Source organism: Hypanus sabinus, chromosome 7 (assembly GCF_030144855.1).
Source record: "Hypanus sabinus isolate sHypSab1 chromosome 7, sHypSab1.hap1, whole genome shotgun sequence".
NCBI lineage: Eukaryota > Metazoa > Chordata > Chondrichthyes > Myliobatiformes > Dasyatidae > Hypanus > Hypanus sabinus.
Genome location: NC_082712.1, coordinates 85,370,833 through 85,383,153, shown reverse-complemented (window position 1 = coordinate 85,383,153; position 12,321 = coordinate 85,370,833). Strand labels below are relative to the sequence as shown.

The following is a 12,321-nucleotide window of genomic DNA, read 5'->3' as shown; positions in this document are numbered from 1 at the left end:
GGTTCAAAGAGGATATGAGGGGTAAATTTTTTTACTCAGTAAAATTGTGCTACCTGGTATGGCGGTAGAGGCAAATACATTAGAGGGTTTTAAGAGCAACACGAGGAAATCTGCAGATGCTGGAAATTCAAACAACACACACAAAGTGCTGGTGGAACACAGCAGGTCAGGCAGCATCTACAGGGAGAAGCACTGTCGACGTTTCGGGCCCAGACCCTTCGTCAGGACTAACTGAAAGGAGAGGTACTAAGAGATTTGAAAGTAGGAGGGGGAGGGGGAAATGCAAAATGATAAGAGACGACCAGAGGGGGTGAGACGAAGCTGAGAGCTGGAAAGGTGATTGGCAAAAGGGATACAGAGTTAGAGAAGGGAAAGGATCTTGGGATGGGAGGCCTAGGAAGAAAGAAAGGGGGAGGGGAGCACCAGAGGGAGATGGAGAACAGACGGTGATGGGCAGAGAGAGAGAAAAAAAACAAACAACTAAATATGTCAGGGATGGGGTAAGAAGGGGAGGAGGGGCATTAACGGAAGTTAGAGAAGTCAATGTTCATGCCATCAGGATTTTAAGAAATGTTTGGTTAGGCACATGGATGTAAGAAAGATGGAGGGATATGGACATTGTGTAGGTAGGTGGGATTTTCTTGATTTGCTTTTTAGCTGGTACAGCTCAACTGTGGGCCGAAGGGCCTGTTCCTGTGCTGTACCGTTTGAAGTTCTATGCCCTGTATCTCCTCCCAGATGGTCGTAATGAGAAAAGGGCATGTCTTGGATGGTAGGGTTCCTTGATGTTAGATGCAAAATTATGAGGGGTATAGAAATGAGAGGTGGAATGGAAAAGGAGGCATAAGGTGCTCCTTCCCTCCGCTAGCCTGCAGATCACCCTTGGGCAAGGTGTAGCACCTGCTTGGCCCACACTCCCCGATCAGAGTTATGTGAAGCCATGGGGGCAGGTGGTGGATGGTCGTATGAGCAGCCGGTGCAGATCACAAGTCCGGTTATGTGACCACTGACGCCAGGCAGACAATCTCTGAAGAGTATTGATAATGGCTGGGGTCAATCATCTTGTAAAGACACCGCCCAGAAGAAGATAATGGCAAACCACTTCTGGAGAAAAATTTGTCCAGAAGCAGTCATGGTCATGGAAAGACCCTGATCAACCACGTCGTACAACACGGCACATAATGCCGACAATAGAGAGGATAAATACCTGCAGATTTTTCCCTTGAGGTTGGATGAGACTGGATCAGGGGGTCATAGGTTTAGGGTGAAAGATGAAATATTTAAGGAGAACCGGAGGAGGAGCTTCTTCAATCAGAGGATGGTGAGAGTGTGGATCAGAGCAAGTGTTGGATATGGATTTGATTTCCACATTCAAGTGAAATTTGGACAAGTACATGATTGGGAGGGGTATGGAGGGCTCTGGCCCATGTGCAGGTTGATGAGACCAAGCAAAGTAACTGGTAGTCATGGACTAGATGGGCCAAAGAGCCTGTTTCTGTGCTGTAGTGCTGTGTGTCTATGCTGCCTTCCTGACTGTGATGTTCAAAGTACATTTATTACCACTATTATAAATCGTACAACCTTGAGATTCATCTCCTTTACAAGTAGCCACAAAAGAAAAAACACAAATTAAATTATCAATAGAAACAGAAAGCATCTCAGCCCCTCATTGCAGTTCCCATTTTCAGTGTAATCTTTAGCCTGAAGACAAAGTTACTGTCATCTACACAAGTTCACGTATGTACAGGTGCAGTGGAAAAATTGCTTGCAGCAGCATCACAGGCACCCAAAATTCACAGGAAAAATATAGATATCAATTATACATAATTTTTACATTACATTACAAGGAAGTCTGTTGTAGTGCAAAGTCGTCACAGTGTTGCTGTACGCAGGTAGTGATAAGGAATGTGGTTTAAGAACCGCATGGTTGAAAGGAAGTAGCTGTTCCTGAATCTGTGGTGTGGGACTTAAAAGCTTCTGTACCTCCTACCGGGAAGATAGTACCACATTTGTGCATATCCCTCGATGTTCTTGATATCTGATTCTCTCAGAGTCAGAACTAGGATGATCAGAAGTGGAAACAGACAGCAATTTTAAGTTCCTAGGTGTCAATATCTCTGAAGATTAATCCTGGACCCAGCATATTAATGCAGCTACAAGCAAGGCACAACAGCAGCTATATTTCATTAGGAATTTGAGAAGATTTGGTATACCAAAAACACTCAAATTTCTACAGATGTACCGTGGCAAGCATTCTGACTAGCTTCATCACCGTCTGGTGGGGAGGGGGCTACTGTGCAGGATCAAAATAATTTGCAGAGAGTTGTAAATTTTGTCAGCTCCATCATGGGTACTGGCCGCTATAGTATCCAGGACTTCTTCAAGGAGCGATGCCTTAAAAAGGCAGCGTCCATCATGAAGGACCCCAGCACCGAAGACATGTCTTGTTCTCATTGCTACCATCAGGAAGAGGTACAGAAGCCTGAGGCGCACACTCAGTGATTCAGAAACAGCTTCTTCCCCTTTGCTGTCCGATTTCTGAATGGACATTGAACTGATGAACACTACCTCACTACTTTTTTATTTCTATTTTGCATTACTAATTAAGTTGGAGTTATGTAGTTAGAGACCTGGGGCAATTATACCCTCGGGGTAGGCGAGTTCTTGGTCATTAAAGAAGGCTGGCCCCTTGATGAATGTAATGACGGCGACACCTTTTTTCCCCAATGTCACAGTCAAATGAGGTTCACTCTAATGACCACGGCACAGTGGTGCAGCGGGTAAAGCCTCAGCTCCAGACACCCTGGGTTCAATCCTGACTTCGAGTGTGTGTGCGTGTGGTTGGTTTCCTCCTGCATCTTAAAGGCATGGTGGGTGGGTTCATCTACTGCTGTAAATTGCCCCTAGTGTGTGGGCGAGAATTTGGGAGGAGGTTAATGGGAATGTGGTGAGAATTTTTAAAAAGTGGATTAGTTTGAACAGTCAACAGAGTAGATGGGATGAATGGCCTCTTGTTTCCATGAGTTGGTCTCCCTTTGGGCTGCAAGATGCCTGTCAGTGCTATGACCGTTCATTGTCTGCTGTGGTGTCTGTCCACACACACACTGTCCTCACATCTTCCCCAGGGAAGGTCGGAGAGTTAAAAAGTGTTTCCGTGTTTCAGCCACACCCGCAAAACAAGGCCAACAGCACCACCTAGTGGCGTCAGCTGGAGAAGCATCCAGACAACTTTTTTATATCACAGCTGGTCCCTCACAGCAATGCATTCTGTTGAATATCAAACTTCAAAGTGAATTTTATTATCAGAGTACATGTATGTCACCACATACATTCCTGAGATTCATTTTCCTGCGGGCATAATCAGCAAATCCAGAATAGTAACTATAACAGGATCTATGAAAGATCAACCAGAGTGTAGGAGACAACAAGCTGTGCAATGCTAATATAAATAAACAGTGATAAATAACAAGAGCATGAGATAAAGAGTCCTTAAAGTGAGATCATTGGTTTTGGGAACATCTCAGTGGATGGGCAAATGTGTGTAGTTATCCTCTTTGGTTAAAGAGACTGACGGTTGTTGGGTAGTAACTGTTTCTGAACCAGGTGGTGCGAATCCTCTGGCTCTTGCACCGTTTGCCTGTTGGCAGCGGCAAGGAAAGAGCATAGCCAGGGTGGTGGAGGTCCATGAAGGAAAGAGCATAGCCAGGGTATGGAGGTCCATGAAGGAAAGAGCATAGCCAGGGTGGTGGAGGTCCATGATTGAAAGAGCATAGCCAGGGTATGGAGGTCCATGATGGAAAGAGCATAGCCAGTGTGATGGAGGTCCATGAAGGAAAGAGCATAGCCAGGGTATGGAGGTCCATGATGGAAAGAGCAGAGCCAGTGTGTGGAGGTCCATGATGGAAAGAGCATAGCCAGGGTGGTGGAGGTCCATGAAGGAAAGAGCATAGCCAGGGTATGGAGGTCCATGATGGAAAGAGCATAGCCAGTGTGATGGAGGTCCATGAAGGAAAGAGCATAGCCAGGGTATGGAGGTCCATGATGGAAAGAGCAGAGCCAGTGTGTGGAGGTCCATGATGGAAAGAGCATAGCCAGTGTGGTGGAGGTCCATGATTGAAAGAGCATAGCCAGGGTATGGAGGTCCATGATGGAAAGAGCATAGCCAGGGTATGGAGGTCCATGATGGAAAGAGCATAGCCAGGGTATGGAGGTCCATGATTGAAAGAGCATAGCCAGGGTATGGAGGTCCATGATGGAAAGAGCATAGCCAGGGTGGTGGAGGTCCATGAAGGAAAGAGCATAGCCAGTGTGTGGAGGTCATTGATGGAAAGAGCATAGCCAGGGTGGTGGAGGTCCATGAAGGAAAGAGCATAGCCAGTGTGGTGGAGGTCCATGATGGAAAGAGCATAGCCAGTGTGGTGGAGGTCCATGATGGAAAGAGCAGAGCCAGTGTGTGGAGGTCCATGAAGGAAAGAGCAGAGCCAGTGTGTGGAGGTCCATGATGGAAAGAGCATAGCCAGGGTATGGAGGTCCATGATGGAAAGAGCATAGCCAGTGTGGTGGAGGTCCATGATGGAAAGAGCAGAGCCAGTGTGTGGAGGTCCATGAAGGAAAGAGCATAGCCAGTGTGGTGGAGGTCCATGATGGAAAGAGCATAGCCAGTGTGGTGGAGGTCCATGATGGAAAGAGCATAGCCAGTGTGGTGGAGGTCCATGATGGAAAGAGCATAGCCAGTGTGTGGAGGTCCATGATGGAAAGAGCAGAGCCAGTGTGTGGAGGTCCATGAAGGAAAGAGCAGAGCCAGTGTGTGGAGGTCCATGATGGAAAGAGCAGAGCCAGTGTGTGGAGGTCCATGAAGGAAAGAGCAGAGCCAGTGTGTGGAGGTCCATGATGGAAAGAGCATAGCCAGTGTGTGGAGGTCCATGATTGAAAGAGCATAGCCAGTGTGTGGAGGTCCATGATTGAAAGAGCATAGCCAGTGTGTGGAGGTCCATGATTGAAAGAGCATAGCCAGTGTGTGGAGGTCCATGAAGGAAAGAGCAGAGCCAGTGTGTGGAGGTCCATGATGGAAAGAGCATAGCCAGTGTGTGGAGGTCCATGATTGAAAGAGCATAGCCAGTGTGTGGAGGTCCATGATTGAAAGAGCATAGCCAGTGTGTGGAGGTCCATGAAGGAAAGAGCAGAGCCAGTGTGTGGAGGTCCATGAAGGAAAGAGCATAGCCAGTGTGTGGAGGTCCATGAAGGAAAGAGCAGAGCCAGTGTGTGGAGGTCCATGATGGAAAGAGCATAGCCAGTGTGTGGAGGTCCATGATTGAAAGAGCATAGCCAGTGTGTGGAGGTCCATGATGGAAAGAGCAGAGCCAGTGTGTGGAGGTCCATGAAGGAAAGAGCAGAGCCAGTGTGTGGAGGTCCATGATTGAAAGAGCATAGCCAGGGTATGGAGGTCCATGATGGGCAAGGAAAGAGCATAGCCAGTGTGGTGGAGGTCCATGATTGAAAGAGCATAGCCAGGGTATGGAGGTCCATGAAGGAAAGAGCATAGCCAGGGTATGGAGGTCCATAAAGGAAAGAGCATAGCCAGTGTGTGGAGGTCCATGATTGAAAGAGCATAGCCAGGGTATGGAGGTCCATGATGGGCAAGGAAAGAGCATAGCCAGTGTGGTGGAGGTCCATGATTGAAAGAGCATAGCCAGGGTATGGAGGTCCATGAAGGAAAGAGCATAGCCAGGGTATGGAGGTCCATAAAGGAAAGAGCATAGCCAGTGTGGTGGAGGTCCATGATGGAAAGAGCATAGCCAGTGTGGTGGAGGTCCATGATGGAAAGAGCATAGCCAGTGTGGTGGAGGTCCATGAAGGAAAGCGCAGAGCCAGTGTGTGGAGGTCCATGATGGAAAGAGCAGAGCCAGTGTGTGGAGGTCCATGATGGAAAGAGCAGAGCCAGTGTGTGGAGGTCCATGATGGAAAGAGCAGAGCCAGTGTGTGGAGGTCCATGATGGAAAGAGCATAGCTAGTATGGTGGAGGTCCATGATGGAAAGAGCATAGCCAGTGTGTGGAGGTCCATGATGGAAAGAGCATAGCCGGGGTGGTGGAGGTCCATGATGGAAAGAGCATAGCCAGTGTGGTGGAGGTCCATGATGATAGATGCTGCTTTTCTACGACAGTGTTTCAATGTAGACTTGCTCAGTGGTTTGGAAGGTTTTACCCGTGATGTACTGAGACATATCCACTATCTTTTGTAGGATTTTCCATTCCAAGTCATTATTGTTCCCATACCAGGCTGTAACACAGCCAGTCAATTTACACTCCACTACACATCTATGGAAGTTTGTCAAAGTTTTAAATGTCATGCTGAATCTCTGAGGACTCCAAAGGAAGTGGACGTGCTGCCGTGCTGTATCAGAAAATGAGTAATGTTACCGTACAGTAAAACCCACACACTGGGGGACGGTTGACAAAAGCCTGAAGCCCCATGCCTCCATGAGTTCAACAACAGCTTCTTCTCCACCCCCACTGCCATCATGGTCTTGAACATACTTTTAAAAATGCTGATTCTAGTTCAGACTGCATTTCCCTCAACTTGCACTAATGTTAAACCTTATTTTTGTTTATTTTGTTGTGTAAATTATTTATAGTTTATGTTTGTGGTGCTGCTGCTGCCAGAAGCTATACATGGTAATTATCTGTGTGCCCATGACATATATTGGACTGATTAACCCACTACCCTGCATCTCATGAGGATGTGGGATTAAACCAGAGCACCCAGAGGGAGTTCATGCAAATTTGACACAGACACACATCGTCAGTTAGTCTCTGTCTCTCTCACTCTTTCTCTCTCTCTCACTCTCTCTCACACTCTCACTCTCTCTCTCTCTCACACTCTCACTCTCAGTCTGACTCACACTGTGACAAGAGGCGTGGGCGAGAATGGATTTGACACACACACACAGTGTGACGAGAGGCCTAGGTGAGGATGGTCAGTTCCCGATTGTTGGAGTATCCAAGACTAGAATTGAGACACAATTTTGCCACTGAGATGACAACAGGGTTCTTCACTACATACCAGATGAGAATCCAAACGAGGCAGAAATCCTAAAAGCAATCACAGACTGAACCAAAGTTGAGCCCCCGAACCTAAGTTCAGGTGCTCTTTACGTATCCAAGTCTAGGCACCAAAACACGACCACCAATTAGCAGAGCAGGCCAGAATCTTTAAAGGGGCCATACTCTGGAGAATTGGAGAGTCTAAAGCCCAGAGGCTGGTGAGGTCATGTGTGTACAATAACACTGGCATCAAACCGGGGTCCCTGGAGCTGAGGGGCAGAGGCTCTACCATTCTGCCATAGATTTATTTGATTGGGAAATGGGAACAAAGCACATTAATCATCATAGACTGTGTTAATAGCAGTGTATCAATGTGTAACAAGCGTAGCAGAGAACTTGTAACATTTCTTTGTGTGGTTAGTAATCTTTCTCTTTCTCTCCTTTCTGCAGGAGCTTCAGGAGCTGATGGTGAGTGTCACACTGTGCTCTCTGTGTCACGTTATAGTTCCTTGTACATCATCCCAGGGAGGACTGGGTCTGGTAGCCTTTGCTGTATGTAATATTGGTGTGGTGAGGCTTGTACTGTGATTTCACCCTTAACATGGACCTGAGCTTCTCCTCCAGGTGAATTACACTATTAAAGGTGTCGACTATTTTCTAAACAGAGAGCAAATTCAGAATCAGAGGTGAAAAGGGTGTTCTGGTGTAGGATTCCCTAAAGTTGCGTGTTGAGTCGGTGGCAAGGAAGGCAAATACAATGTTAACATTGTACACACACGACTAATTAAAAACTTATCAACCTCCATTTTAATATATCCATTGACTTGGCCTCTACAGCTGCCTGCGGCAATGGATTCCACAGGTTCACTGCCCTCAAAAAGAAATTGCTTGTCATCTCTATAATTCATTGAAAGTGGTGTCACAGTAAATAGGGTTGTAAAGAAACCTTTTGGTACACTGGCCTTCGTAAATCAAAGTACAGGAGATGGGATGTTATGTTATGTTGAAGTTATGTAAGATATTAGTGAGGCCAGTGTTCAGTTTTGGTCATCTAACTACAAGAAAGATGTAAATAAGTTTGAAAGAGTACAGAGAAAATTTACAAGGATGTTGCCGGATCTGGAGGACCTGAGTTATAAGGCTAGATTGAATAGGTTAGGGCTGTATTCTTCCAGAGCATAGAAAATTGAGAAGAGATTTGATAGAGGTATATACTGAATTATGAGGGGTATAGATAGGGTAAATGCAAGCTGGCTTTTTCCACTAAGATTGGGTGGAACCATAACCAGAGGTCATGGGTTAAGGGTGAAAAGCTTAAAGGGAACATGAGGGGAAATTTCAGAGGGTGGTGAGAATGTGGAACGAGCTGCCAGCACAAGCTCTATTTCAGCGTTTTAAGAGAAGTTTGGATGGGAGGGGCATGAGTGTCTTAGAGCAGGTCAATGGGAGTAAGCAGTTCAAATGATTTTGGCAAGGATTAGATGGACTGAAGGGCTTGTTTCTGTGCTGTACTTTTCTATAACTAGAACACTGATCTAAATGGATGTCCCTCTATTTTGAGGCTGTGCCTTCTGGTCTAGACTCCCCATACTACAGGAAACATCCCTCCATGTCCACTCTTCCTAGGCCTTTCAATAGGTTTCAATGAGATTCCCCCCTCCCCCTTGCACATTCTTCTAAATTCCAGCAAGTACAGGCCCAGAGCCATCAAACGCTGCTTATACATTAACCTTATTGTTCCCAGAATCTTTCCCGTGAAACTCCTCTGGGTCCTTTCCAATGCTGGCACATCTTTGTTAGATTAGGGACCCAAAACTGCTCACGATGCTCCATGTGGTCTGACCAACACCTTGTAAAGTCTCAACATTACATCCTTGTTTACAGTCATTATGTTTTTAAGAGATTAAACAAATGCTTCAGTCGATTTAGAAGGATGCATTCTTAATGTAGGCAAATAAGGTTAGATGGGCAAGGAGGTCAGCATAGACATTGGGCTAAAGGTCCTGTTTTTGTTTTTTTTCCATTTGTACTTCCCATTTCCATTTTGATGTGTCACTGCCTCTTCCACCACCTCGATGGGGCCACACTCGGATTGGAGGAGCAACACCTTAAATTCAATCTAGATAACCTCCAACATGATGGCATGAACATCAATTACTCAAACTTATGGTAATTGTTTCTCTCCCCCCCCCTCCCCACCCACCTTTACCATTCACCATTCTTGTTTCCTTCTCTCACCTTATCTCCTTACCGGCCCAGCATCCCCCTCTGGAGCTCCTCTTTCTTCCCTTTCTTCCATGGTTTTCTGTCCCCTTCTAACAGATTCCCCAACCTCTTGCACTGTATCTCTTCACCAATTGACCTCCCAGCTCTTTACTTCAGCCCCTCCTCTTCTCCCGGTTTCGCCTCTCACTTGCCACTTTGTACTTCCTCCTCCCCTCATCCCCACCTTCTTACTCTGACTTCCCCCCTTCCTTTCCAGTCCTGATGAAGGGTCTCTGCCCAAAATAACAACTGTTTACTCTTTTCCGTTGTTGCTACCTGACTGTTGAGTTCCTCCAGCATTTTGTGTGTGTTGCCCTGGATCTGCAGATGTTCTCATGTTCGTGGCCTGTTTCTATACTGTTCTACGCTCTGAGACCCTGTCTCTTCATGTGGAGTGGTGACGACACCCAATGGGGTCCGGAGGGCAAAAGCTACTGTTTCAAGGGTGAAGTACTAATCATAATAAAGACTTGTGTAAATCTTGTAATAAACATGCAGTGTGCATGTAATTTTAACTCCTAGTTGAGGGAACGCCCACCAGTGCTCTTCGAGGGAAAGGTAGAGCAGCTTCAAGTTCCTGGGTGTCAGCATCTCACAGGATCTATCCTGGGGGCAACACGTAGCGGTTAGCACAATGCCTTGCAGTAAAGATGACCCACTGCTGCCTGTAAGGAGTTCTCGCCATGACCTCCGGGTGTTCTGGTTTCTTCCCACAGTCCAAAGGTGCACTGGTTGGTTGGTTAATTAGTCATTTTAAATTATCCCATGATTAGGTGGCTATATTTTATGAGAAATTTGAGGAGATTTAGTATGTCACCAAAGACTCTAGGAAGCTTCTTCATATGTACTATGGAGAGCATTCTGACTGGTTGCATTGGAAAAAGCTGTAGAGGGTTGCAAACTGAGTCAGCAACAACATGGGCGGGCACTAACCTCCCCACCATTGAGGACATCTTCAAAAGTGATGGCTCTGTCATGAAGGATCCTCACCATCCAGGACATGCCCTCTTCTCATTACTACCATCAGGGAGGAGGCGTAAGAGCTTGAGGACACACACTTCCTCCAGGTGCTCTGCTAAGGAACTGCTTCTTCCTCCCCAACCTCAAATTTCTGAATGACCTGTGAATTCTACCTCGCTATTTTGCTGTCCTTTTGCATTATGTATTTTTTTATATTTTCTTGTAATTTATGGTAATTTTTATGTATTACCCCGTACTACTGCAGCAAAACAACACATTTCACTACATACTGTATGTCAGCGATAAACATACCTGATTCCATTGACATGCCTTTATGATTGCATCAGCATGTTGGACCAGAGATAGATCCTCTCAGGTGTTGATGTCCGGAGGCAGAAACTTGCCACAGTGCTAATGAGGGGAGTGCAGGCTTGTGCTTGGCTGATGACACATAAATTGGCCGTCTACTTCAACACCGCATCGTAGCTGTGAAGGCGTTTGTTTCCTCTGCTCACTTGAGACCATCTTGCCACCTTTCAGAATTCCTACGAGATTGGAATCATCAGCCAGTTCCCCTTCTCCTCAGCGCTGCAGCGGATGAGCGTGGTGACCTGCACCCTCGGTCAGCGGCGGCTGGTGGCTTACATGAAGGGGGCCCCTGAGACTGTGGCCAGCCTGTGTAAGAAGGAGACAGGTACGTCAAGCTAAATCTTCAAGTTTACTGTCTTCTGATTGTACATATATACAACAAACAAAAAAAATGTTTCTTCGGACCATGGTGCACACAAAATGCATATGTTGTACAATCTTCTATGCGGTGGTGTGCTGGGGCAGTGGCATCAACATGGGTGATGCCATCAGGGTCAATAAACAATTAGAAAGGTTGGCTCTGTTATAGGAGTCAAACTGGACACGCTGGAGGCTCTGGTAGAACAAAGGATTCTACAGAAAATCCTGGCAATTCTGGACAATGCTAAATTGAGGGTTCTGCTACGTCAGACAACTCTTCTCCATCTGACAAAAGCTGAACTTCCTGATTCCCATTCCCGTTCCATCATGTCAGTCCATGGCCTCCTCTTGTGCCAAGATGACACCACCCTTAGTGTGGAGGAGCAACACCTTATATTCCATTTGGGTACTCTCCAACCTGAGGTATGAATATCGATTTCACCATCCGGTTAAAAAAAATTCCCTCCCCTTTTCTCTTGTTCCCCAGTCTGGCCTCTTACCATTTCTCACCTGTTTATCACCTCCCCCTGGGTTCCCTCTTCCTTCCCTTTCTCCTGTGGTCCACTCTTCTCTCCTATCAGATTCCTTCCTCTCCAGCCTTATACCTTTCCCACCCACCTGGCCTCACCTATCACAGTCCTCCTTCCCTTCCCCCTGCCTTTTTATTCTGTTATCTTCCCCCTTCCTTTCCAGTCCCGACGAAGGGTCTCAGCCCGAAACATTAACTGCTTATTCACTTCCATTCATGCTGACTGACTTGCTGAGTTCCGCCCGCATTTTGTGCATGCTAACAAAATATTATGCAGAATGCAGATGAAGTGTGCAGACCCTTCCTCTGCTCTACCCTCTGATCTCTGGTCTGGATGATGGAGTTCTCAAAGGTTCTGCTGAGGACTCCTCGGCAAGTTCCTGCTGTGTACCTTGGCATCAGAGCTGGTGTAGGATTGGCTGAATGTTCTGGCTGCTGGAATAGGGGCTGTCAGGCGATGGATGTCCTCTGAGAGAAGAGTGATGTTTGCTGGAGTCAGGGCTTTATGCTTTGACTCTTAGTGGGGTCACCCATGCCGAACAGGTCAAAGGGTAGAGGCCAGACTAAGAGCTGTCCACTGGTCCTCCAGGTTCGGGGGTTCAGCTCAGGGCTAACAACCTGGACTGGTGAAAAAAAGTTGATATGGAAACAGCAATGAAGAATCCTTCATCTGAGTATGATGGTATTCCTGAGTCTTCACCCAGGACTTGAATGACTGAAAGTAGTGAAGACCAAGAGGAAGCTACTGACATGATGAAGGAAACACTGGACACTCTCAGAGACAGAGGGCCTTCTT

General features: G+C 46.6%; 1 protein-coding gene across 4 annotated transcripts in view; it reads left to right on the top strand.

Moving 5' to 3' along the window:
- The window catches only part of LOC132396926 (polyamine-transporting ATPase 13A3-like), a 96,332-nt gene that overhangs the window by 49,358 nt on the left and 34,653 nt on the right, over positions 1-12,321 (top strand). For all 4 annotated transcript variants that reach the window (XR_009513178.1, XM_059975034.1, XM_059975032.1 and 1 more), the window contains exons 17-18: positions 7,493-7,510; positions 10,808-10,961. Coding sequence is in view for 3 of the 4 variants with exons in the window: in XM_059975034.1 (XP_059831017.1) it covers positions 7,493-7,510; positions 10,808-10,961 (172 nt within the window). In the remaining variant the exon portion in view is untranslated. The remainder of the gene's footprint in view (positions 1-7,492; positions 7,511-10,807; positions 10,962-12,321) is intronic.